The sequence below is a fragment of the Chinchilla lanigera genome, unplaced genomic scaffold, assembly GCF_000276665.1.
Source record: "Chinchilla lanigera isolate Chin_1 unplaced genomic scaffold, ChiLan1.0 scaffold00020, whole genome shotgun sequence".
Lineage (NCBI taxonomy): Eukaryota > Metazoa > Chordata > Mammalia > Rodentia > Chinchillidae > Chinchilla > Chinchilla lanigera.
Genome location: NW_004955421.1, coordinates 22,405,384 through 22,433,215, shown reverse-complemented (window position 1 = coordinate 22,433,215; position 27,832 = coordinate 22,405,384). Strand labels below are relative to the sequence as shown.

The 27,832-nt window shown below is 36.4% G+C and overlaps 1 protein-coding gene across 9 annotated transcripts in view; it reads right to left on the bottom strand.

Moving 5' to 3' along the window:
* Positions 1 to 27,832, bottom strand: part of Fam208b (family with sequence similarity 208, member B) — a 66,821-nt gene that overhangs the window by 14,900 nt on the left and 24,089 nt on the right. For 4 of the 9 annotated variants that reach the window (XM_005383842.2, XM_005383846.2, XM_005383843.2 and 1 more), the window contains exons 3-14: positions 27,193 to 27,280; positions 21,427 to 21,551; positions 21,325 to 21,344; positions 21,129 to 21,228; positions 18,759 to 18,859; positions 17,434 to 17,537; positions 16,009 to 16,081; positions 15,841 to 15,903; positions 12,304 to 13,023; positions 9,004 to 9,246; positions 2,789 to 3,668; positions 569 to 998 (exon numbers count right to left, since the gene is read on the bottom strand). In XM_005383842.2, the coding sequence (XP_005383899.1) occupies positions 569 to 998; positions 2,789 to 3,668; positions 9,004 to 9,246; positions 12,304 to 13,023; positions 15,841 to 15,903; positions 16,009 to 16,081; positions 17,434 to 17,537; positions 18,759 to 18,859; positions 21,129 to 21,228; positions 21,325 to 21,344; positions 21,427 to 21,452 (2,760 nt within the window). In that variant the 5' untranslated portion in view covers positions 21,453 to 21,551; positions 27,193 to 27,280. Of the gene's footprint in view, positions 1 to 568; positions 999 to 2,788; positions 3,669 to 9,003; positions 9,247 to 12,303; positions 13,024 to 15,840; positions 15,904 to 16,008; positions 16,082 to 17,433; positions 17,538 to 18,758; positions 18,860 to 21,128; positions 21,229 to 21,324; positions 21,345 to 21,426; positions 21,552 to 23,180; positions 23,317 to 27,192; positions 27,281 to 27,832 lie in introns of those variants that run through there. The other 5 variants (XM_005383844.2, XM_005383845.2, XM_013513664.1 and 2 more) reach the window with 4 other exon arrangements.

The following is a 27,832-nucleotide window of genomic DNA, read 5'->3' as shown; positions in this document are numbered from 1 at the left end:
TAAAAAGACTGTTTTGCTTTGTTTAAAACTTCCAGACTGTCTTGTCTAGAATATGGTAAAATGGTAATCACACAATTTACCATATCTCTACAATGTCTAGAACATATGTCAAATCTCCTGTGAAAAACATTTCTGCTTCAGTTGGGTGAGGTGGTGTCAGCCTGTAGCACCAGCACTGACTGCAAGTTTGAGCCCAGCCTAGGCAACTTAATGAGACCCTGTCTCAAAATTAAAAACAAAAAGAAAAAAAAAGCTGAGGAGTTAGTTTTGTGCAAAGGAATCCTCAGCACCACAAAAACAAAACCATCACGGTGGGCTCCCAGATCACCTGAGCCCTGTGACCATTTTCTACTCCTCCTTTTTCAGTTAGGATGGCAGATAAAGTACCTGTGGACAATCAGAACAACACACTTTTATGAAAACTAAACTTTTGCCATGAAAATCCTTTCGCTGTAGAGTTCACTTTCTTACCATAAAACAAATGTTTTAACTTCAAATGTGATTTTTACATTTAAAAAAAGGAAATTTCTTCAAAAATAATGCTAGCATTTACAGTATTCAATCATACCTCATTATTACAAGAATAGGCGAAGTTGTGACTCTCTGAGGTATCTGCGTGACACTCTGTTGCAAAGGTTTCCTTCTGTTCACCCTGCACACACAGTTCCGCCTCTCTGGAAGACGGCAGTTTAAGGAGAGGCAGCAGGCAGTCAGGGCCCCGGAAGGACACTCCGTCTGCGTGACCCCTGGGCATTCCGTTAGTCTCCAACAGAGGTTCTACCGAACATTTTTCCACACTGGAGGATTCCTCAATTTCACTGAGTTCAAAACACTCTAATGTGCTATTCAGAGACACATATTTCGCTGGGTTGCTATGTTCTACCACTTTTCGGGATGACTGTATGACTTTGTTCTCATTTCTGTGAAACAGAGCTACCCACATATGAAGAAGAAGTTTTGTTTCTTCCATCTTTTCAGGCAAATTAATGTTCCAGGGCCTGAAATTTTAAAGTACACACAAAAGTTAAAATGGTTATTTTAGTTGGTAATTACAAACAAATGCTACCTTATGAACTAGTTTTGGTATTCATTTTTATTTTAAATATTACAGATATGAGACAATGAGTAAGATGGTGTAATAAATAATTATGAAGTCTAACCCATTCCATCCACTCAATATTTTAACCCAGCCCTTTTAAAGAGAAGGGAACCAAGAATCAAAACACTTACACGGCTTCTTTTTCAAATCACAAAACCTGTATGATAAAACTGATCCGAATGTCACTCTCCTGATGCCTAGTCTACCATTCTTTTCTGCTTACCAACTCTTTGGAGACAGTACACTAGTGTACGAATAACAGTGTCATTAACTACCCAAATCCTCGTCACTTTTATTTTGGTGACTATAGCTAGCTCATTTGTCTTTTCATTATTTTTGTGTCTCTCTTCTAATAGTTGGAGAAGTCTTACAGAGTATAATATTTCTCTATGCAATTGAGCAGAATTACACTATTTTCAGATTACAGTCCTCAATAATATCTTAAAACCATAGTGGGAGATCCCATAATGGCCTCTGACAGATAAAAGTATAGAAGATAGCCGAAGTGGGTTGAGTGCAGGCTAAGCTACAGTTAAGGATTAAGGCTAAGGAAATAACAATGCACCTGTGTACATGCGAAACTAAGAATATATGAACATGTATAAGAAAGAAGCCTGCAAAGACCTGCAAAGTCCATTCCTCACATGTGAAACAGTTCACAGCAGGTAACTAAATATCACTCCACAATGCCATCATGCTAATGCTTCTTGCTAACAGTGATGGTTCCTGTTTATTACAATGGACCAGTCACTGTAAAAAGGCCTAAGACGGTAAAACCCTCAGGATGTAAATCCATACTTAAAAGATATTACCCACAGACTGTCATCCTCCACTGACATCACGTGGGAATTTGTTAGAAAGGTGGAATCAGAGCTCACTTCAGACTAATTGCATCAGTTTTAATGAGTTCCCTAGAAAAGCTGTACACATAGTAAAGATTGAGAAGCCATTATTAGATGTACGTAACCTGTCCAGGGTCGTAAGACGTGATGAGACGGGAGAATTTACAAGCTAGACTAGACTGCCTAGATTAGTCTAAACACTAAAGTCTGTGATATTAACCATTCTGCTGTTACTGCCTGAACTTTAATTTCTCTCTCTGCTTTTTTGAGACAGGGTCTCATCTGTAGTTCAGGCTAGCTGTGAACTCTTGGCAATTGTACTGCCTCAGTATCCCAAGTGCTGAGCTTATAGGCATGCACCACCACGCCTGGCTAGCCTCAATCTCTTCCTATGGAAGACTTATACAACAACTTTCTGTAAAACCATTCTCTCCTATCAATCTGATCAATTTAATAAGCTAGAAGCAATTTTTAAATGTTTCTCCTAGAATTCAGTCTTAGAATTAAATACATAAAATAAAGAATCACTGCCATGCCATTTTACACTGAGATATCAACTAAACATAATTAAAAGACTATGAGTGTTGCTGAAAAAGCATTGTAAAAATGGAAAGCCTTTTGTAAGACTAAAGTTATCTTTAAAAAGCTCTCCACTTATCACTGGTGTGACAAAACCTGTTATTCTCAATTGTCAATAAACAATTTGTTGATATTAATATTCAATTACTAGTTTTATACACAACACTTCTTTCTCCTTCCCCAAAGTCTGGCACAAGTTTCCCATCTTACTATGTTAATCTCAACAGAAAAACTACATCCACTTTCATCAAGTTTCACTCCTACTTACCCGTGCAGTGCTCTTACAACAGTTTTCTCCAGTGGATTGTTTGTGTATCTGGAATCTAAGTTGAATGCATATTCTGTTTCACATTTGAAAGTGACCTTAACAGACCCGTCACAGCTAACTACGGTATGGGAGCAAAAAACATTTTTCAGGTTGGAAGATACAAATCGACCTCTGCGCTTTACCCATGAATCCTCAGAAAGCTTTTGTAGAGGAGAGGTGTTCTGCAGATGTCGAAATGGCATGACTTTTCCCACTGGAGTTCCGGTGTCAGGGCCTTTTGTTCCATTCTTGGCAAAAGCCGGGCCTGGCAACCCTCTCTGCTGTAGATGTTTCTTTGAATGTTCTCCAAGCAGTAGGGCATATGAATGTTCCACAATAATAAGAGTGTATTGGCTTGCACCTGGAGGTTCGAATGTTTGCTTATGGAGTGCTGACTGGGCAGTAGCAGATGTCTGACTGTAAGGAACTAAGTTCTCTTCTTCTTGGCTAACAGTTAAGTCTGACCCTGAATTATTCTTCTGATCACAGGATGATCTAGGTAATAGTACACCTTTTTGACTTTTAACTCCCCTATGATATTCATGGTCAGAAGTACCACTTGGTGAACTTTCTTTGGAGAGTAAAACATCATTTTCTGGCAATTCAGAGGAGCAGGGAAGGTCTCTAGCCTCACATAATGGTTTGGAAGAGGCAGCAGAGCTTAATGCTAGATCAGCTAACATATTTAAGGCCTGGGAGTCATAGTTGACAATGGCGTTTTCAGGAAGATCTTTTTGAGCCACTGTGGTACTTTGTGGTTGAGCTGTACTTATGCTAATTCCATCTTTTTGACCATCTGATGAAATTTCTGATTGAAGCTGTAAAGCAGTTTCTTCTTTGGCTTCAGTAGAAAAGAAAAGATGAGAAGATATAACACTAGTCATACAATTAATTCTCTTTCATATTACATCTTAGTGAAAATTGACAGTTACATAGTCAAGAAATATCTCTTGATATGTTACACAGATTATATATTAGGAATTTTATTAACAGATTGAGGTGTCTCTCAATCCTCAGATACATATATTATAAAATACTGATGGAGGAACAAATCTTGAGGACTTATACACTAATTTAAAAAGATGTCACCATTCAAAATGCATGTATTGAACTATACACAAGGCATACTATTAAGCCAATAAACATATATAGAGGGAAAAATAATCAAAGGAAATTGAGAGAGTCTTGCCCTCAGGGAGCTTACAATCTAGTGAAGACATAGGAATGTGGTAGTTAGTTGGAAGTATGTATGTATTAGCTAACATATTTTCTCAGAAACCACTTCCTCTAACAAGTGATAAGAAAAACCACCTAGGTTCAAAACAGACTGACTATATTGAGCTTAAATTATAATCTGTAAGGATACAAAAAATTAGGAGTCATGAATATCCAGAATTACTAGTTAATGTTATCATCGTTTAAAACATTCCTTTCAGTAATTAATATATTACCCTTTTACTCTATCCACAAAGAGCAAATCTGGTTATCTTTTTGTAGATAATTAAATCTTTCAATTTGTCCTTAATCAGAAAATTTACATTCTCCAGTGATTTGCTTACCTATTCTCAGAACATTTCATTACCCATTTTTTTTTTGTTTTTTGAGACATGGTCAAAAAACATACTGAGTTCCAAGGGCTGGCTTTGAACTCACAATAATACTCCTGCCTCAGCCTCCCAAGTGCTAGAATTACAGGCTCATTAATTCTCCTTAAATGCTATTATTATTAGGGATAAGGTTCACAATTATACTAGGCAATGATTCCCTGTTGCAAGTGAATGGACAGACAGAAAAGTCAACCGTGTTCCTCTCTACAATTATTTGTATTAAGTCTGAAATGAATTGACAACCTACTTGCAAAGGCCAATAACTAATACATTTAAAGAAAAGAAGAAAACTCTAACCTATTATGTCATCACTAGAATGAAAACGGTGTGTGTGGGAGCGTAAAATTAATCCAGCACTGTCCAGTGTTTATTGAAAACAGCAAAATCCAAAGGGGCTTGTGGTAAGAAGAAGCTTAAAGCAGAGACAACAGCCTCATCAGCCCCATGGGTATACTGGAAACACCTCCTTCACCACCCGCCCAATAGTGGGGATCAAATCCAGAACCTGGGGCATCCTAGGCAAACGCTCTACCACTGAGGTACATTCTCAACCCTTAATATTTTCTGTTTTGTTTTGGTTTCAATTTTTTTTTATTTTAAAGAAAGTAAAAATAAAAACAAAAACAATGGTATAAAATTTCAATACAAGACTGTAGGAGAGGACAATGGCTAGCACACTGCATGTTTTTATCTTCAAAGTAGTTGCTCATATTACAAGTATAGGCAGGAAAAATTGATCAAAGCAATATAGGCATAAACCTTTCCTTACAATAAGCTAATTCATTTTCCCTTCCTTCTTTTCTCCTTTCTCCCATTCCAGTTTCCTCTTTCCTTTTGAGCATTTTCTTCCCATTTTGCAATATCTACTGTACATTTTGGATCTTATTTACTCTTTCAGTTTCTTACACTAGGGAGACAATACGATGTTTATACATGAGAGATTTGATTTATTTCACTTGTAATTATGGACTCAAGTTGTATCCATATCCCTACAAATGTCTCAAGTTTATCCTTCTTTATAGCTGAGTAGTACTCCATTGTATAAAAAGATCACATCTTTTTCATCCATTCCTCAGTTGATGGGCAGTTAGGTTGTTTCCAAGATTTTGCTATGACAAATTGTGCTGCTGTACACATAGATGCACATACATCGCTGTAGTATGATGTTTTTAATTCTTCTTGGGAAAATACCCAGAAGGGGAGTAGCTGGGTTAAACAGGATCTCTAACCCTAATTTTTTAAGGAATCTCCAGACTGATTTCGAAAGTGGTTGCACCAGTCTACATTGCCACCAACAGTGGAGAAGGGTTCCTTTCTCCCCACAGCCCCTCCAGCATTTGTTATTGGTTGATTTCTTGATGACAGCCATTCTACTGTGCTGAGATGAAATCTCAGTGTTGCTTTTATTTGCATCTCTCGAATGACCAATGATGTTGAACATTTTTTCATGTATTTATTTGCCATTTGTATTTCTTCATCTCAGATGCCCATTTTTGGATTGGGTCTTTGAATTTGGGGAGTCTGATTTTTTGCAGTCTTTATACCTTCTAGATGTAAGTCTTTTGTCTGAGAGACAGCTAGCTAAAGTTTTTTCCCACTCTGTGGGTTGTCTTTTCACTGTATTAGTGATTTCTTTTGATGTACAAAAGCGTTTTAATAGGATAAAGTCAAAATGGATCAAATAGCTAAATATTAGAACAGAAACACTAAATCTACTGGAAGAGAAAGTAGGATCAAATCCTGAAGACAAAGGGGTAGGCAGAGAGTTCATGAACAAAAACCAAACTGCATGGGAAACACTTCAAAGAATCAACAACTGGCTTCAATTTTGAGACAAGCTCTTGCTGTGTAGTTAATACTGCCCTTGTACTCATTATGCAGTCCAGAAAAGCCCTGAACTAAGATCTTCCTCACTCAGCCTCCCAAGTGCTGGGATTACAGGTTGTACCACCATGCCCAAGAGAAACACGTAATTTATTTTACGGTACATGTTTGCTGATACTAATTTCACCCTATCTCTGTTAACACTATGGCTTCTATATACTTACGGGTAAACATGTAAGTGAAGTCAACTAAGAAATATATTGTACTTAAGTGAGGAAGAATGCTAGTTTAATAAATATGTAGTCTTACGTAAATAATTTTTGACTTGTAATAGACAATAAAAAATATAACACTGATACACTAAGACAGGTAAGACAATACCAAATGAATTCTATAAAAGTATAAAAAATTCAGTGAACAAAAAACTTTATCACCAACTTTCAAACAGAAAGTTATTAGTTTTAGTCAAATAAAACTGACTTTAAATTCTCGTTTGATTCTAATAATCAAAACTCAAAATCTTTTAGTCAGTACTTTTCAAATTAAGGCCAGCAAGACCACATTCCATCTGTCTTAACATGTTCCAGGTGGGGCCATACATGCATGACTGCCCCATCGAATGACCTGTATCACTGTGGTACATGTAATGTTCTGGACTCATTTTTCTCAATGGGCACAGTTTATCTGGGCACAGTTCTCAATAAATTTGTCAATCAATATTAAAAGCTAATTAGTACAAAGAAAAATTACATCAGAGTAAAAATATGTTACACTGTGTGGAGGACACCTGCATGACTCGCCTTGAAAGAAGAGCAATTATCTCCATCTGGGCTGAGCCTGGCCCTACTTCCATGTATTGATGTGTACAGAGCTGGCTTTAAGCAATAAAAATCAGTCCAGCCAAGATGCTGACATGCAGTCTTTGAAGGACAGGTCAACGTTGTCCCACACCATGGCTCCCAAAAAATATGCGTGAGCAGGGCCGGAGGGAGAGCCACGCCCCAGCTCCACGCTGTCCACTGGGATCCAGCTATGACTTCCCAGGGCATAAAAGATAACACATCAGAGCTGAAGCACTGAGCGCAAAACATTAGATACTATCTCAGCTGGGTCACGCAGATTACGCTTTCTGCATAGCCTTCTCTCTATACTGCAGAGGTGATTTCAGGCCTCCTACCTAGCCCAGCTCATGGCACCCACATACTTCCTGCCACTCTCACAGTCACTCATCCTCAAGCCACTCCCTTCTTCATGAATGAATAAAAACTGGGTTTGGCCCTGGGTCGAGGCCTTTGTTTCAGTTAGCCATCATCCCAGTTGCATTTAGGATGCCCTTGGCCTCCCACAGCTACAAGTATGCCTTGGTGTCTTTATTCTCGCCATGCACTGCACTGGAAGTGGTAGACTGGCATTAACTTGCTTGAGTTCCAATTTTTTTTTTTTTTTTTCGATAACTTTTCCATGGGATTACAAATATAAACTTCCTGGACCGTGATGTGGACCAAGAAGAGCTCTCAATAACACTGTACCTGGAGCAGATAAACTGATCAAATGGAAAGAAACACCTTGGGAAAGTAGTAAGTGCTATCTATGGACACATAAGGTAAGATCAAGTCATAAATCCTCCCCAGAAGGCTGGACAGACTTCAAATTTAGTATGGAAGCAAAAACTGTACCACCATGAGCTTTAGAGTAATGTGATGAGCTTCTAAGAAAGTCTTCCGTCATAAAACATTAAAGGAATTTGAGATACAAAAACAAGTTCATCCGTAATTCCAGCACACCAACAAAACAGTTTCTCTAAATCCCTACTGTCTATGATATAGATGAGGGAAAAAGCAGAATCAGGGAAATTAGACAGAAAACTCACAGAAATATAAAAAAATGAGGGAATGAAGTCTCTTTGTAAAACAAAAAACAAAACGAAATAACACACAGACAACAACGGGACTCAACACCACAGGAAGGGTGTCATTCATACTTTGTAATCTGGAAGAAGAATCGCACCATATACAGAAGAGGAGGCAGGAAGTGGACCGAGACCCAGGAGCAGAGGGAGTGTGCATTCAGTGGCACAAAGGTGAAGTGTGAGGTGAGCACAGAACTTTTTAGAAAAGAAGTTATGTCTAACAGCTGGAGAGACAGCAGTATAGTAGTCAGTGTTTTGTTTACAGCATTAAAATTTACTATTTACTTAAAATCAGAAATGTAAAATAATTTTTTAAAATAGCTTTTAAGCCATATACAGGATTCTGGATTACTGACGGTTCTGAGCAATTTGTTTACAATTTCAAGACAGACTAACTGCCTTTTACTTTTTTTTGGTACTGGGAACTGAACTCAGGACCTTGCACTTGCCAGGCAGGTGCTGTGCCGCTGAGCTGTATCCCTGGCTCCCATACCTTCTATTTTTTGTAACTATGATTCAGACAAATACTGCCTGATGCTACGCGCTGATGCACTTACTCATAAATACAGCCTTTCATACTATTAACTCTTTAAAAAAATTCACCTTTAGGCTTTATACAAATTAAAAAGTAGGGTCTATTCTGTGAAAGTTAGTCTTTCCACGTTCCTCCTTGTTTGCAATAGGAAATCAAGTTATTTATGTCAGGATCTGAACGAAAGAATACAATGAATTACTGATAAATTCCAACTGCTCTTATAGTCCATTTCAAAATACACCTTGCAAGCTCCATCAGATCTGTATTTCAGCGTTTACATTTACAGGAACGTGTTTCTTACCAGGTTGTAGCTGCTTTCGGATTCTGGGATTCTCAATGCCTTTTACTACATTTACTCTCCGCTTTTGTGGAGATTTCTTCAGAGGTGGCTTAGCCCTTGGAACAGTTTTGACTGGAGATTTCTCTTGTCTCCTTGCCCTTTTAGCATTTGTTGCCACTGGAACATCTTTAGAAATAGGAACTTCTTGGTTTTTCCTATTCAATTTGGTTTTCTGTACAAACTGTGCAGTCAGCACTTCCGCACCTTATGTAGAAAAAGACACCATTTTTTAAGGTGTAGGGGCCCAGATAGTTTTCACCATAGTTTTTCTCTTTATTTCTTTTCCTTTGGATGGGGGGCAACTGTGTAATGGAGAATAAACTATAAATTTTTTGGTATTACTAAAAGATTTTTTTTTTTTTTAAAAAAGGCAAACAAGTTAGGGTTGGGTGTGGTGGTACATGCCTGTAATCCTAGCACTTAGTAGGCTGATGCAGGAGGACTACTGCGAATTCAAGGCCAGCCTGGGCTACAAAATGAGTTCAAGGCCAGCTTGAACTGCACAGTGAGACTTCGTTTTTTTGTTTTTTTAAAATAAGGAGTTAAATGTTCTCACATAAATATAAATATAGGAACTTGCTAAGAGTCTGCCTTTAGCTTTCTCAGGTGACGAAAAATACCAGGGTGATATAAAAACCATAACCTAAGTTTTAAAAATTCTGTAAAATCTTTTCTGACTGATGTCACAGGTAAAACTGGTTAAAACTATAATCACCCTATAGAGAGGAGATTGTATGCTCACGGAGTCATATTGTACTCCTCATTAAAATCTCAACTGTAATGCCAACTGCAAAATAAACTTAAAAAAAAAAAAAAGAATTTCAAAGACTGAGGAGTCTGCACCTGATTTTATTTGCTACAAATTGACCACCCCACAAAAAAGAAATCACCACTCTTACAAGATGACTTGCTTTGATTCTTACATGGAATTAAGAAAATAGCTAAAGCCAGATGTAGGCAGGAAGGAAAAAAAAATTCACTAGCTTAATACTACATAATAACATGTCAATTTTTTGAGTTAAACATTAATTTTTTTCCCATTGGCTTTTCATAAATTCAGTTGTTTCCACCAATACAATTTGGCCCCAAACGTATATAATTACATATGAATACTAGCAAATATTTTAAGTTACACAAAAAACACTATTTCTCATTCTGAACACTAAATATGATATTAAAGTTATCTTAAGCATAAGATATTGGTAAGTGTCAGAGATCTGTAGGAAAAGAGACACATTTCATTTCATTCTTTTGAGGGGGTTAAAGAAAGGAATAGTTTTAAAGAAAGCTTTCAGAATCTCTTAATGTTACAGATTTCTCTAGCTCTATTTTCTTCCCTGTGAAATTACCATAAATAATGCAGCACATTGGAGTTAAAGGTATAAGACTTCTCATTACACTCCAGTTACATTTTCTAAAATCTTCAGCATAGGGAAAAGGTAAAAATACAAGCAGGAAAAATGGTTAAGACTAAATTAAAAGAAAAAGAAAGTAAAATTGGGGCTGGGGATTTAGCTCAGCGGCAAAAGCGCCTGCCTGGCAAGCGCAAGGTCGTGAGTTCGGTTCCCAGTACCGGAGAAAACCCAAAAAAAAAAAAAAAAAGAAAGTAAAATTACAGAACCAAAACCTATGAGGAAGATCGCTCCTAAACCAAGGCCCTAAGCTGAGAGGGTTGGGAGGTGGGTAGTAGTTTAGATGTATTACCAAATGCCATCTTTCTCAATCATGTAATAATCCAGTGTGGGGTGGGGTTGTAAAACAAATTAAATGTCTCACAACCAAAATTCTTTCTTAATTTAAAAAGAACAGAATACATCAGATTGTATTACACATAGTGAAAGCTCTTTGAAATTTGTTTCAGTCAAGTATGACTTTATGGATACTAGAGTATAATATCAAATATAATGAATAGATAGTAATTTAAAACATTTGGAAAACAGTAAGAATGCATGCTGAATTAGAGATAATTTAAATGCCCTGAAGTAAACTGGCATGCACAGAATAGCTGCTCAGTGTGGTTGGCCTGGAATATGCTTACAAACAGTTGTACAGCCTGATTCCATGCTTTATATTGTCAAACTTTCCACCAACCTCACAAACACACATACACCACACCATTTCTCAAACCACAGCAGGGCAGAAATTATTTGCTAAAACATGGGGTAAAATCTCCATTATTCAGAATCCTGTGCATCAGCATATCCTACATGTTTCTTCTTTAGAGACTAGCACTTTCTGATGCAAGACAGCATAGATGGGTTGGCAAACATTCTGTGAAGGGCCAGAAAGTACATATTCAGCTTTGAAGCCATCTGGTGGTCTCCATCACAACTGCTGAACTTTGCCAGTGTAGACTGAGAGGAGTCAAAGGTGATACAGGTATGACTAAGCGGCTCCTTGGCTGTTGAGTTCCCCGCCCTTTTAGAGAACACACACTAAATATAATTTGAGATGATGGCGTGGCATGCTGGCTAAAGTACATTTGTCAAAATACTTAATGACTGGAATCTGACTTTTAGTTACTTTCCAGGGGCATCAAAACTTCTGTGGAACTTTTTCAATATATGACTATATTCCATTTCAGTAGGTTAGTCTTAAGACCCAGTTATGTTTGTTTTTTTCTTTTTGTCTTTAGTCCTGGGGATTGAGCCTAAGCTTTTGCACTGAGCCCTTTTTCTATATTTTGAGATAGGGTCTCGCTAGGTTGTCCAGGCTGGGCTGGAACTTGCAATCCTCCTGCTTCAGCTTTTCAGACAGGCGATCATTTCAAAAACTCTGATACATACGAACAGAAACTTGATCCCAGACTGCTCTGGTGTTGTAGGTACAGGCACTTCCTTTCTCTTTATATGTGTTCAGGCTGTCGGCTATCACCCTTTGCTGACACTGCTATGCCTGCTTTTTGAAGATTCCCTTCTTCCACCTCAATTTGTTACAGGATGGCCCAGAAAAATAGATGACCATCTTTCTGAGAATGAAATGTAAATACGTGACAGTCTGAGAGGTTTTACGAGAGGAACATAAGCTTTTTGTGGGCAGGCTTTTGCGATATCTTAGTTTATCATATTTCATAGTTTTCAGCAGCTATCTAGGTGAGTACTTCTCAAGCTCTGGCAGGTACATACATCTCCTAGAAAGACATACTGGTGTTTCTAACAAACTTCTAACAGTCTGCCGTGCTCCAGCCCACATAAATCCAGACAGGTACAGGCTTGGAATGCAACAGTTACTATTTTAATAATCCATATAAATTGTACTTACCTCTTTTTCTTTTCTGAGGAAACTGTCCTTTAACTAACTTTAGAGTTGGGGGAGAGTACGAGCCGCTGTCTGCTCCAGGTGTAGTTCTTTTGGCAAATGGGCGGCACAGGTTCACTCTCTTACTGGGCACTGTGGGCAGAGTGCTGGCCTTTCTCTTTGGCTGTACTCTCAGATTTGACGCTGCACTCAATGGAACCACAGCTGCCTTCTTTGCTTTAAACATTTCTTCACAATTTTTTTCCATTTGAGTTTTTTTTTTTATTTCTACCTCTGAATCAAGAAATTCAGGATCTGGAGTCATAACTAAAGAAAATCCAGCATCACAAATTCCATCTGAAATATAAGGAGATGGAGGATGTTCTGCTAACAAATCCAAAGCAGCAGATACTTCCAAAGTATAACCACTAGGATCTGAAAAATAAGACTTCAAACGAGTTAAAGATTCCATAGGGCACTTTTCGGGTGGAGGAACCAAATCAAAACTACTGGACAGTTTCCCAAAGATTGCAGTCTCTTTCTTTCCATCCTGAGGAGTGGCAGTCAGTGAAAGGCTTTTGTTCACCTTGTACAATTCTTGGAAATTATGCATTACTAATGTGTTTGGATGAGGTCCTTCTTCAGGAAGTAATTTCTTTGCTTCTAGGAGGGCACAATTAAGAGCAGGTAAAATAGGAACCACCTTCCATAAGATGTCATCTTCAATTTTCAAAACTTTCACCTCTAAAATAGATATCACATATATTAGAAGCCTTAAGTTTCTTTAATAAAACATGTAGGGGATGAAAGGATAGTTAAATATGCCAAGAGGTTCCTAACAATAACCAAACAGCAACTAACACACCTATGAGTGTATTTAACATATTCACGACAGGGCTGCAATTTGTTTATCTTGCTTTTGCAGCTTAAACCACCAGTGTTACATGCATGACTGTCCTATTGGGTGGCTTTTTATTAATTTTATTAGTAAAAAAATGGATAAAAGCAATAACATCCATTTGTACCACCAGTGATACAAGCCATTCAATGGGACAGTCATGCACATGGTTTAAGCTGGGGGGGATTTGTTCCTAAATATTTAACTTCACAGACTGGAAATTATATGCATACACTGAACTGAAACAGAATCATGACAGGCACTTATTAAGTCAGGACAAATAAACTAGACTCTACCTCCAGCTCTATCTCATTGGATCAGGAACTCAGCAGCATGTCAATAGTCCTTTATAGTAGCAACAATGGCCTTTAGAGCAGATATACTTTCCTATTTTACTTATTTTCTGCTTTAGAAATACATTGTTTTATTTGTACCTACACAACTCTCTTCAAATTCTTTTGAGAAGTTATAATGCAAATCAACTAAATTGAAAGAAGGCCCTAACTAATCTTCAAATCTCACTGATATAACATTTGCTAATTCCTTTATCTTTTCTAGCAAATGGAATAAAGAAATTTAAAATAAACTAAATCAACTAGTCTATTTCACCTTCTCTTCTAACTCACTCTTTGAATGCTATCTCTTAAGCAAATCAGTAACTAAAATGAACCAGTGAGAGAAAACAAGAGAAGGTCAGGCTTTTATGAACTTATTATTAACATATATAGCAGAAAATTTCAGTTATCAGTAATATAAACCAACAGATAATAAAGACCTCTGGTACCCAGTAAATGGAATGGGAATTATCCCATTCTTTTAAAAGAGAAAACAACTGCAGAATTATAAAACATCACGTCAGTCCTATTTAAATAATTACCACTATAACAAGAATTAGTCAGAGGAAAAGAAGAGCAAATATGAACAAACAGGAAAATGTGGCTAAGTGTTCAAGTAAAAGTTCCTGTCTTTGTAGCTCATATTTCACACATAAGAAGTGAAGAAGGTATAAAATATAAAAAAAAGTCCTTATGCATTGTAAAGTACACAGTTAGCAATAAAGTAGCATTTTCTAGGTAACTGCATTACTGAAAGAAAGAACTTGGTAATGAGTATTATTTCTAACAGACTATTATAAAATCTTTAATGTTTTTTAAGTTGGCTGAACAAAATATTACTCAAAGTAAAACAACTAAAGCTTTAAACCTCTGGATGACCCCAAGTAAAAAAATGTCTTAATGAATGTGAAGAGCAAATGAAAAATAAAACATGCCAGTATTTAATAGAGTTCCTAGTCTGTTCTGGGTACAGGTAGTAAAGGTTCTTATCCAAGTGTCAATTTACAATGAAAAAGAATGATGTCAGAAATCTTAAGAGGTGCTCTAAAATTCAGTATACAAAGACAGTACTGGATGCAGATTCATAATGTTGAGAAAATACTTGGTTTATCTTTTTTTTTAGGATTGCTAAATCAATTACACCTTTTACAATACTGAACATAACAATTCAAATAAACCACTGTTATTACAAATCCTAATTCTCGCTCATTCCAAAAAAGTGATACCCAAGAAAGTATAGCTCTTGGCTTTCAGTAACTTAATACAAAAAATCAATTTTAGCTGTGCATGGTGCTGCACCCTTAAAAATCTCAGATTCTTGAAAGGCTGAGGTGGGGGACCCCCGACTCTAAGAATTCAAGACTAATCTGGGCAGCACAGTGAGATCCTGTCTCAACACCACCCCCCTTAAAAAAAACAACTTTTAAGAAATTTCCTGTATTGGCTGCAGCTTTGTAAATACCACAGGCAAAGTTTACGTTTTAACACAGGCCATACTGGCTGTTAGTGTTTATAGGAGCTTAGTATTTGAACACTTATCTAACACACATCACAGAATACAAAACAAAACAAAAAAAGTACAGAGTATGATTATAGAACATTGAGAATTTCCTCTTGTGACAAAAGATAAACACTAAACAATTTATTGATAATAAACCTAAGGATTCTAGTTGAAAAGTTATCAAAAAAGTGATCTTGAAAGTACAATTTGATAGACATAAATAAATCAGATTAGTGTTTCTCCACTTTTTGATTATTATCCTTCCTTAAGAACCTTTTTAAGAAGACGTAATTTTAACCTAACTGCCCTATGAAAATTTAATACCACAGCTATATTGCATATCTGTTTAGGCACTAAATGAATAATATTTTTTAGCGACAACCGCTAAGTGTTGGTCCTTTAGGGAGGCATTATCATCCTCAAAATGCATACGACAAATACAGCAATCAATGGTACAGACAGAAGGAAGCACATCTATGAAGACTCTGAGTTGCGCCTACTAATGTATAGGCTATGGGTAAAGTATATCCTGTTTACTACTGTTCAGTAACAGATGGATTCAATTTTGGACAAGATGAATTTGGGGAACCCTGGAGATAATCAAGGTGGAAATGACAGCAGACACTGAAAACATGGGCCTGATGCTCAGAGGAAAGGGCAAGCCTTCAAAGGAGGTCAAGAGGAGTCAAGTCTGTAGTGTAAGAAAAGAGAGTTATTGAAGAGGAAAAAAAAAACCCTAAAACAGCACTGTCATGAATTACCAAGATGTCAAGTCAGATGAGGACCGAAAACAGACCCAAGTGAACTGGATGCCACTGGACCCTCACCTGTGGCCAGGGGTGAACGGAACAAATGTAACACTTGCAGACTCATCTGTTCATCTCCATTATCTATACAGAATGAGAATCAAAAGAGGAAAGGTTATTGCTTTTGAACTTATAAAACAAACGTAAATAAACTGAAAGAAAAATTTCCCCAAAGTTAGCTGTCTTTACCTGGCTCTGTTATTAAGGCTGACGATGGAAGTAAAATGACAAACCCTCGATCTTCTAAGCATTTGATGATTGCCTTAAACATGAAAACAAAAAACATGAAAGACTGTTTAACACCTTTGTTGTCTACTACACTCATGGTATTCTGAGCTCAAGAAAAAATTCTTGAACTGTTAGTGTTTATAGGAGTGATGAGAATTTTGTCTCCAGTATCAGAAACCACACGCTCCTTAGCTCAAATAATCTTGGCCCCATCCTGGCTAAACACAGTAACTAGAACAGCAAGGGTTAGTTTCAGAATATTCTTCAACCATGTATCAGGTCAATGAGAAAAGACTTATTTCATTTTTTTCTCAGTGAGATGGTTTACATTTCTAATCACCATCCAAAAACCCATATGGGTAATCCCAGCAGTTGGGAGGCTGAGGCAGAAAAATTACTGAGAGTTCTGAGGCCAGCCTAGGCTACATAGTGAGTTCATGGTTAGCCTGGACTACATAGTGAGACCCTGTCTCAGAAAACAAGGAAAATAAAAGTCAATACATTACCACACAGCCATTAATTCAAGATGAATCAGATCTATAAATATTGTATTTTATTTTTTACAGTGCTGGAGATTGAACCCATGCCTTCACAGAAGCTAGGCAGGCACTCTACCAATGAGCTACATCTCTAGTCCTAAGTAGCACCTTAAACTCATGTTTACATAAAAATTTTTGCAGAATCCTGGAACTAGAAAGACTAGAAGGTATCAACCTCTCCCAAATTCTTTCTACAACATCCTGATAAAAAAATAATAGAAACTAATCAGTTCTAGGTGCAACAAAAATACAAATAAAAGTAAATTCTACCACAGTCTTCAACGGAATCTTGAACTCCACAATTTTAATGTTTTTACCACGTAGGAGAATTTTGTCCCCAGAAATCAGGGGAAGTTATCTAAAAGCTACCATTCTAAATCATTAAATTAAAAGTTTTTTTTTCCACTGTTCACCATTTCAAATACCTATACAGCCATAACAAAGATAAAATCCACTGTTCTTACACTTATTTTAAGGTAATAAATAAACACTTTGAGACACAAAAGTAAACTGAGGTATATGGGGGATGAAAACATGTTAAGTCAATGTGAACACATCAAGAAATCTCAAAGAAAATCATCTCAGCAATCTAAAATAATTCTATCTAGACACAGCCAGCAAATACTTTGACACCAATTTCTCAATTCAAGAAAAAAATTATGTTCTAAATGAATGATTCTTGTTGGCCCTGGTGGCACACGTGTATAATCCCAGCACTTAGGAGGCTAAGGCAGGAAGACTGCCATGAGTTCAAGGCCAACCTGGGCTACACAGTGAGCTCAAGACCAGTGTGAAGTACATAGCAAGATCCTGTCTCAAAAAACCAAATTAAAAAAAAAATTCTTACCAATTGCTTATTTTCAACGTAGTATATTAATTTATCTACTTCTTTCCCTTGTTTGTTTGACAGTTCTGCCTCATACAAATTGAAGCACAAATCTTGGGAACAGACTGTAAAGGAAATAAGAAAAATAAACATTTTTTTCAATATGTTGTATTTTTATTATTCACTCATTTTACATCACCAAAGTGAAGGAACTAGCAATACTACTCAAAAACCTTTATGATTTAATGTTCATAGTTATAAAACTCCTTAATAAAAAGTTACTGAAGTAGTTTTGCTTTGAGACAGGGTCTCACTATGTAGTTCAGGCTGGTCTTGAACTATTGTAGTCCAGGCTGACCTTGAACTTGTGGTGATCCTCCTGCCTCAATTTCCCAAGTGTTGGGATTACAGGTGTGCACCACCATGCCCAGCTGTGAATTAATTATTTTAAAATAATGCTCTCATTTACACTGACACGGCCACAGCGTTGACAAATACGAGGGCCAGGGATATACCTCAGCAGCACAGCACCGGCCTGGCAAGCACAAGGTCATGAGTTCAATTCCCAGTACCAAAAACAAACAAAAAAACAAGACAAATACTACATAAACATCAATGTTCCATGAAGTAACCTAAATGACCAAAAAATTTTTCTTTCTTTCCTTCCTTCCTTTCTCTCTCTCCCTTCCTTCCTTTCCTTTCCATTCCTTTCTTCTTTCTTTTCTTTTCTCTCCCTCCCTTCTTCCCTCCTTCCTTTGTTTCTCTTCCCTCCCTCCTTCTTCCCTCCCTCCCTCCCCCCTCCTCTCTCTCTCTCTTTCTCTCTCTCTCTCTCTCTCTCTTTCTTTCTTTCTTTGAGACAGGGTCTCGGTATGCAGTTCAGGCTGCCCACAAGCTCACTTTGTAGCCCAGGCTGGTCTTGAACTTGAAATGATCCTCTTACCTTAGCCTCCTGAGTGCTGGGATTACAGGCGTGTGCCACCACGCCTGGTTCAAAAATTTTTTTTCATATTTATTTTTCATTCATTTGATTTAAAAGTACTTAAATAAAAACAGTAACAAAAATGCTTTTGTCCTTGAGAAGAATGGTTGTCAGTTTCCAACTATTTTAAATATCTCTTAATATCATCTATTAAACCTAGTCTTTCATTTTAAATAAAACTACCTCCCAGTTTCTACTCAGCTTCCAAGGAAATGAGTATGACAACTCTAGAACTTTCTCGAAAGACCCTTTTAAGGAACATTTATGATGAAACAAAAGTACATGTGTGCATGTGTGTTTGGAAGACAAAGAGCAGAAAATAAAAGAAAGCCCAGAACATGCAGTGCGCCGTTTCATTTCAACAGACCTCTTTCCTCTGAGTAAGTCTGTTTTCTCAAAGCAGCTTCTGGCAGTTTTTCTCTCAAAGATGACACTTGAATTACATACTCAAAATCTAGTATGTGTGGTCTAAAAAAAACAATATGAAGTTGTGCAATAAATATTGAAATTATATCTATAGTTCTGTAAGTTTTAGTTTTCTAAGGTAAATGCAATTAACAGTACAATTACCACAAAAGTCCTTAAATTAATAGACTCCAGGTTAAATAATATGCATATTTGTAACATTATAGATTTTCATACATATGACCCACACATATGGTCTGAAAATATGCCCAGATTTTCTGAATATATGTATTCTTGGTAAAACCAAAATATCCAGATGTATGGAAGAATCACAGAAGAGTTGAAAATTCCTGGTAATACTGGATTGTGCCATACAAGGAACTGTATCTTTTGTATTATATTTTCCTGTGGTGGTTTGTGTCTAGATGTCCCCCCAAAGCCTCATGTGGTCATAGGACCTTTTCAGAGGTAGCTAAATCTAGAGTATGTGATGTTGGGATTAAGAGTGCGAGACTGGTAAATCAGTCCCCTAATTGTTTTGGCATAGTTCTGGCTAGGATTAAGGGTGGGTAACCTGCATACAATATAAGGGACAGAAAAAGTCTTGTCTTCCTCCTTGTTTCTTTAGCTGTCTTCTGCTGCCATGAACTGCTCTCCTCTGTGAAGCCATCCTGCCTTGGACCCAGCTGATTATAGACTGAAACCTCTACAAACTGTGAGCTAAATGGACCTTTTTTCTTTTAACTTTGGGTGCCAGATATTTTGTTGCAACAATAGGAGAAAAGTAATGAAGACATAGCCCAGTTACTTTTTCCAAAACCTATTCTGAAATAATTTTTGACTTGAAAACTTGTACAACAGTATAAAACACAGTTTACATCCTTCACGCAGATCCCCAAGCACATTTGGTTTGTTACTCACTACACATTAACTTTTCTGATTCTTCTGAGAGTAAGATGCAAACCTAGTCCTTTAACTAAATATTTCTTCATATATTTACTTCAAAACGGGAAATTTTCTTGTACAATGATGAAGCAATCATCAAAATCAAGAAATTCACAGTGATATAGTACCATTATTTAATTGACCTCATTCAAATTTTGTCAAATGTCTCATTAAGGTCCTTCACAGCAAAAGAAAACAATTTCTTATTCAGGATAACACAAGGCATTTAGTTATCCTATTTGTTTAGTCTCCTTTTATCTGGGACAATTTCTTAGTCTTTCTTTTTAAAGACCTTGATATTTTAAAGAATACAGACCATCTGATAGAATGTCTTTGAATCTGGATAGGTCTAACATTTTCTCCTGATTAGGTTAGCAGCCACACCACAGACAGAAGCGCTACTGTGTCATTTTCTGTGCCGAATAGCAGAAAGCACATGGCACCTACTGTGTTAATGGCTAAGTTAACTTAATCAAGATGAGATCTGCCAGTTTTCCCTACAGGTAAGTCAATTTTCCCCCTGTGATTAATAAGCAAGTTGTACTGATATATGCAAATATCATCCAAGCTTTAACTTACTATTTTTGACATCCACTTGTTGATTATCATATTCTATCAGTTTTTCAACATTTACTAGCTGCACTCTACAATGAGAAAAAATTTCCTTCTTTTCTTTTTATTTATTCATACAACTAACTCTTTACTTTGTGGGTTACAATACCTTTGTTGACTTTTCTTTAAGAGGATCAACAGAATGTAAATAAGTTCTGATACTACACTTGTTTTTACTTTGTATTCACTAAACTATGCCTACCTTTGACGGTTTTGGGTACCAGATTATAACCCGCTGAACAAAAATGGTTCACAGATGTCTTTCATGGTTCCCCAGGAAAAAATATATTATGGTAATTTATTATAGTGTAGACAGATGTAACATCGACTTTAAGCAATATTTTTCTGAGAGTATAATATGCAAATCTTAATGAACTTAATAACAGAATTTGGTTGCTATAATCTGTTATATTTAGGCAAATCTGATTTGTTTTAGAGGAAAGTCAGACTTCTAGTATCGAATAATTTATTCTGAGAGATCATTTTCCCATTAATAGATTAAAAATTAGGTTTCCTGTGTCACAGCCTTGTGTTCTACACATCCTCTCAAATGCATTCTATCTAAACCCAAGTCTAACTGCTAAATTTAACCTAATATCATCCACCAAGACCTAAAAAAGAGAATTTAAAACAGAAACAAAAACATAAACTAGGGCTTGGAGGTACCATACTTTTTAGTGGCAGTGTGCTTTCTTAGCATGCACAAGGCCCTGGGTTAGACAGCTAGTACTGGATGAAAAATAACTGTACTATAAGTATCAGGAAGGATACTTACAACTGTGCGGGAATTACTGCACCATTATTGGACCACAAAGTTATATCACACAGCACACAATTTTGAACAGTTAATTTTCCTTTCCATGGAGACATGAGAACTTGAAGAAATGAAGATAAAAGAATTTAAACATTATTTGTGAATGAAATATTTACTACAGTAACCCCCACAAAGAACCAATAAAGTAATTTCTTACCATTTTTATTGTCTTCATGTCTGGAAAAGAAAAAAAGGGCATTTTTGTAAGAGCAAAAGAAACAAACTCAGTTAAACAGAGTATGTGCACATAATTACTTACATGCTTTTATGAGCTGGTGTTGCCATCTTCTTAGGTTCCCTATACTGAAAAGCTACAATTATGTAAGGTCAGATCTGACTGGGTCACATAATAACAGTCCTGCTTTAAAGTTCATAGAAGTAATTCTGAAAGAACAAAAATAAGTATCATCAGCACTATGGATTGCATATGTATCTCAACTCTACTCACCCTGAAATTTAACACGTCAAATTCAGAAACATAGCTTGAATATTATTTATTCACAGATGACTATACCTGACTTAGTTCAAAGACACAAAAAGACACATCTTGTGAGAAACTTTATTAGTATCTGTAGGCATGTGACAATCTTAGCCAGAAGAGAACCTAGTATAATTAGCTGTACAATTCTCAGACACAAACTTGACTTTTCCTTGGAATGAAAATATTAAGACTAATCTGATATCTTCAAATAACAATAACCTTTACTCTAGGAGTCATTTAAAAGTAGCCTAACAGGGATGTAAATGTGTTTTCACTACTAGTAACGATAGTTAAGAATTATATTTCTTAGACAAAAACACAAAAAAGCAACATTTTTTAAAAAGAAAAAAAGGGCCAGGGATATAGCTCAGTGACACAAGGGCCTGCCTGGCAAGCGCAAAGTTTGAGTTTGAGTCCTGAAAAAAAAAAATGAGTTTTAAGCTGGGCATGGAGGCACATGCCTGTAATCCCAGCACTTGGGAGACTGAGGCAGGAAGATCTTTTTGAGTTTGAGGCCAGCCTAGGCTACATAAGTGAGTTCAAGGACAGCGTGAACTGCGTAGTGAGACCCTGTTTCAAAAAGGCAAAAAAAAAAAAAAAAACCCCAAAAACAAAACAAAAAAACCTTCTGAGAAAAGAGTGATCTTAAGGCCAACAGTAGTTTTAATTATCTAGAAAACTCAAGACTGTATTAACAAATCATGTTTGAGCATCTTCTGAGGCAAATACCTACTGCTTTTACCATAAAATATAATTAGTCTAAATTTAAGAGAATCATTTTTATTTTACAGAAAGGATGTTGGGAATTGAATCCAGGGACTTGCATATGCAAGGTAAGTGGTGTTCTCCCACTGAGTTATAACCCTACCTTGTAAGAAAATCGTGTCTTTAAGAGAAATACCATGTAATCACCAATTCTGATATACTCAGTGAACTGCTATTCATTGACTACAACAGAAAAGATGACAAAAATGTAAAATTTCAAAAGATGCGTTTCCAAACTGAAGCATTAATCAATTGCAAATTACACCAAAACCCAGTAAGTCAGCAAGTATGTAGTAAAATGCTTCATAAGCAGTTGGCCTTGATCACTGAACAGTCAAATGTATTTCTCACTTACACTTCTCATTATCAAAGGTTAAAGGTTACCATATGAAATATTATACAGTGAATGATTTAAAAAGCTGACTGAATAATATAGTGACATAAGGCAATAGTAAGAAGCCAAAGAATGCAAATAGCACTATACTAATAGTCATAACCTCTACCTTCTGTCAAACATCTTATGGCACTGAGTGTGGTTTGCTTTTGTGAAATAAAACCAGGAAGACTGAAGTACAGAGGCAAAAATAGCAATTTCCAGCCAGGTGAGGAGGATACACCAGCAAGAAGCCAAGATGGTGAGAATTAATACAATTAAGAAACCAAATGCTTATCGTCTGCATGATCAGGCCTTTCTGTGGCAGAACTACAGTATTTATCACAGGGAAGAAGAGTGAAGATTAAGAATGAAGATTAAGCAAGGACTGTACCTCAAAGCAGTGTTACATTCTCTCCAGTTCTTGGGGGACAAACTGAAATATAGGGTTCACACTCCAGCCACGCATGATGGTGCTTGCCTGTAACCCCAGCACTAGGGAGGTAGAGGCGGAGGCAGAGGCAGGAGGATCACTTCAAATTCAAGGCCAGCCTGGGCTACACAGTGAGTTCAGGACAACCTGATCTACACAGTGAGACCCTGTCTCAAAGACCAAAAAACAAACAAACCAAAAAAGTGAGAAAGCAAAACCGAAAATAATACAAGAAAGCAAAACACAACCACAGAAATGTTCCCAAAAAGCAAAGCACACTAACCTCTAAAATCAGTTTCCCTACTATTTAAGAATTCTACCCTGCGCTACTTCTAATACTTAAAAATTTGTAAGATCAGTACTAGATGCCACACAATGCTATGAACAATGTTTGGAGAGCTTTAAGATGAAGAAAAATAAAACTTCTTATACAATTTAAATCAGACAATGTATTTCACTTTCTAAAATTACCTTTTACGACTGTAATCCTATTTTATAAGCATTATTTGTTTTCTGTTAGTTCATGTTTTAAAAGTGGTTTTGCTAGGCAGGGGAGAGAGCAAGGCCTCAGTGAATATACCTGCTATTATCTAGAAACCTCTTCTGTAAGAATGTTCATTAAATGAATAAAAGTTTTGGCTTTAAAGAACAGAAAAATTAGTTTTGCCTTCCCTGAGTTTGAACAGGCACCACAGACAAGGACATGATCTATAACGAGTATCATAGGCAGTTAACCTTCAGTTTTTAGAAGAAAATAACATAAAAGTATATCTGGGCTTTATCTTAATTAGATTAAAGACTACAACATAACCATATTTCCCATGATACCATGGTCTTGGATGAAGACAGTCTGAGTACTTAGAAATATACACTTATAAAAGTATAAAGTACAGATTAATTTACATTTAAAAAAACTACACAATACACAGTCCAAATAAATCCATTTAAAAATTGAATTTGATACTGACTACCTTTTAAAGAATCACTACTTACGATATTCTAAAGGTGTGGAAGCTTCAAAGTTAACTTGTTTGCCAACCACTTTTCTAGTTGAGTATTATAATGAAACATGACAAAAAGTATCTCATTCTTAGAAAAACCCTAAATACATCTTCACATTTTGTCTTTGCACACTGTTCTGCCTGTAATAATCTGAGTCTCAAGTTATTCTTTGCAGAAAAAAATAGCAATTTTTTTGTTTTAAAGAGAAAAGAACAAAAAATAACAAAGATATAAAACATAAAATCGACACAAAATTTCAAAGTGAGATGATAGGAAATTAACAATGGTTGTTATATTACATACTGTTATCTTCAAAGTGGTTAGTCAGATAACCAGATCTAGGCATGTAAGATTGATCAAACAATTACACATTAACTGTTCCTTTCAATAAACCAATAGAACTGGGGCTGGGGAATTTAGCTCAGCGGCAAAAAGCGCCTGCCTGGCAAGCGCAAGGTCGTGAGTTCGGTTCCCGGTACCGGAGAAAAAACAAAAAACAAACAAACAAACAAAAAAATAAATAAACCAATAGAACTTAGCAGTATAATTACCTCAGCTATTGTGTGTATATATATAAATTTTCCTTCCTTTTTTCGCTTCCCTCATCCCAGCTGTTCTTTCCTTTTGAGCAGTTTCTTTCCCTTTCACAATCTCTATTGTACCTTTCAGATTTTATTTACTCTTTCAGATTCTTATACCAGCGAGGCAATATGATGTTTATACATGTGAGTCTGACTTATTTCACTTATGAGTATGGTCTCTAGTTGCATCCATTTAACTTTGAAAGCCTCGAGTATATCTTTCTCTATAGCTGAGTAATATTCCACTATGTAAAAATACCACATCTTTTTTATCCATTCCTCAGTTGATGGGCACTTGGGTTGTTTCCAAGATTTAGCTATTACAGATTGTGCTGCTATAAACATGGGTGCACATATATCGCTGTGGTATGTTTTCAGTTCTGGAAAAATACCCAGAAGGGGAATGGCTGGGTTGAATTGGACCTCTAATCCTAGTTTACTGAGAAATCTCCAGACTGATTTCCACAGTGGCTGCACCAGTCTGCACTCCCACCAGCAGTGGCAAAGTGTTTCTTCTTCCCCACAGCGCCTCCAGCATTTGTTATTGGTTGATTTCTTGATGACAGCCATTCTTTCTGGGGTGAGATGGGATCTCAGTGTTATTTGAATTTGCATTTCTCAAATGACCAATGATGTTGAACAGTTTTTCATGTATTTATTTGTCATTTGTATTTCTTTATCTGAGAAGTGTGTATTTATCTCATGAATACCATTTTTGGATTAGGTCTTTGAATTCTGGGGGTATAGTAAGCATCTTTACTCAATGATATGCACTGAAAAGTTTACTACAGGGCAGGTTCTGTGCTAGACAGCAGCAACACAAAATAAAACAGGGTCACTGCCTTCAACAAGCTTACTCTGCTAGACTATAAATTCTATCAAGGTAAGTTATATATTTTGTTTGCTCTGTAGCCACCTAATAGCCCAAAATATAGTAGGTACTTAAACATTTGTCAAAGGTATGTTGTATTTGAGAGCACACAGAAATGGAAAAAAGTATTATTAAATTCAGTAACGTAGTATATATAAAGAACTATCAGAACAAAGAAATAATGTAGCTATATTTGGGCAAGGAGCTTTCTTCAGAGAGGAATGAAATCCAAACTAGGGAAATGAATGAAGGAAAGTATAGAAACATAAAAGATCATGAATTATTTGGTACATAAAGAGGGTTACAGTGATGGGCACAGGGCACAAAGGGGTAAAGGCTGAGGCTGAGAAGAAAGGTTGATAAGATCTTCCTATGACTTGCCACAAAACTTTGTTCTGTAGGCAATAGAGAACCATCAAAGGTTTCAAGCAGTAGATTGTCTGTTAGAGTGGAGAGATTAGAAGCAAAAAGACCAATTTGAAAACTTATGATAATTGAACAGAGAAGAATCCTAACAAGGTAGCAGCAGTGAAAATAAGAATGAATGCCTTCAACTGAGGCATCTCTTTTGAGATATAAAAGACAACCAGTGAAAAAGCTTTGATACAGGGAGAAAGAGCAATAAACCTGTAAACAGAACCTTGGTTCCAGTCAGACATGTCATTCAAGGGTGGAAGAGTGGCCTGGTTCACAACACACAGACCACAAGAGAAGAAGAATATACTTTTTAAAGTAAAAATCACACTATATTAAGTAGTACTATCATACAGAGAACTATATAGTTCTGACATGCCAAAAACTATAAAATATATAGAGACAATATTATTCTATTAAAACTCCAGCGTGGGTGTTCATGAAAGATGTGCCTTTGTCAGGATCAATCCAGCTTTTACTTTAACCACTTACTGAAGTCAGCCACTCAAACATCAGCAATAAAATCACAATCATAGCAATGCACAAAAATGTCCTTTTTGTTGTTTTTTTGAGACAGGATCTCACTGTCCAGGAGTTCAGGTCAGCCTTGAACTCCCTTTGTAGCCCAGGCTGGCCTCAAACTCACAGCCACCCTCCTGTCTCAGCCTTCTGAGTGCTGGGATTACAGGCATGCATCACCATGCCTGGCTTGAAAATGTCCATATTTTTTGAGATGTAAACTGAGGTGTTTAACTGTATTTACTTTCAGAATACTTAGACAAAATAATACAAAGTATCAGTTATTAAACTTAGGTGTTAGGTATATTTATATTCTACTTTTACTATATGCCTGACTTTTCATAATGAAGAGTGGAGTGAAAAAGTAACAAGAGAAGAAAGAAGGTTTATGGAATATTTTTGGAGCTATAATCAATCACTACAATGTCCTTTAGAAAAATGTGAGTTCAACATTAAATTTAAAATTTTTTTATTTTTAAAATAAATAAATTTTTAATTGGATGTGGTGGTGCACACCTGTTACCCCAGCACTCTGGGAGGATGAAGCAGGAGAATCACAAACTCAAACTCAACCTGGGCAACTTACCAAGAACCTGTTTCTAAAAAAAAGTGTGTGCGTGTGTCACGGGGGGTGGAGTTCAGTGAGAAGGCAGCTATGGATTCAATTTCTAGGTCTGCAAAAAAAGAAAAAAGCAGAACAACAATAAAATTTTTATTTTTTGTTTGGCATAGTTACCTCATGACCTGGTGGTTTCACTGCTAGTTAATTAACACCTAAGAGAACTGAAATGTCCACACAAAAACACATGAAAGTTCGTAACAGCATTAATAGCCAAAACATGGAAACAACTCAAATGTCCATCAAATGATGAATGGATAAAGAAAATGTGGAACAGCTACACAGTATTGTTCAACCACAAAAGGTATGAAGCATAGATACAGGTTAAAACATAATGTACCTCAAACCCATTACACAAAATAAATGAAGTCACTCACCATTGACAAGTAAATATTCTGGACACTCAATGAATGTTCAGAATAGAAAATCTACAGAGGCAAAAGGGAGACTAATGGTTTGCCTAGAACTAATGACAGTGGGGAATGGGAAGTCACTATTAATTGCCATGGGATTTCTTTTTTTGCGTGATGAAAATGGCCTAAAATTGATTATGGTGATGGTTGCACAATTCTGAGAATATACAAAAAAAAAAAAAAAAAAAAAAAAA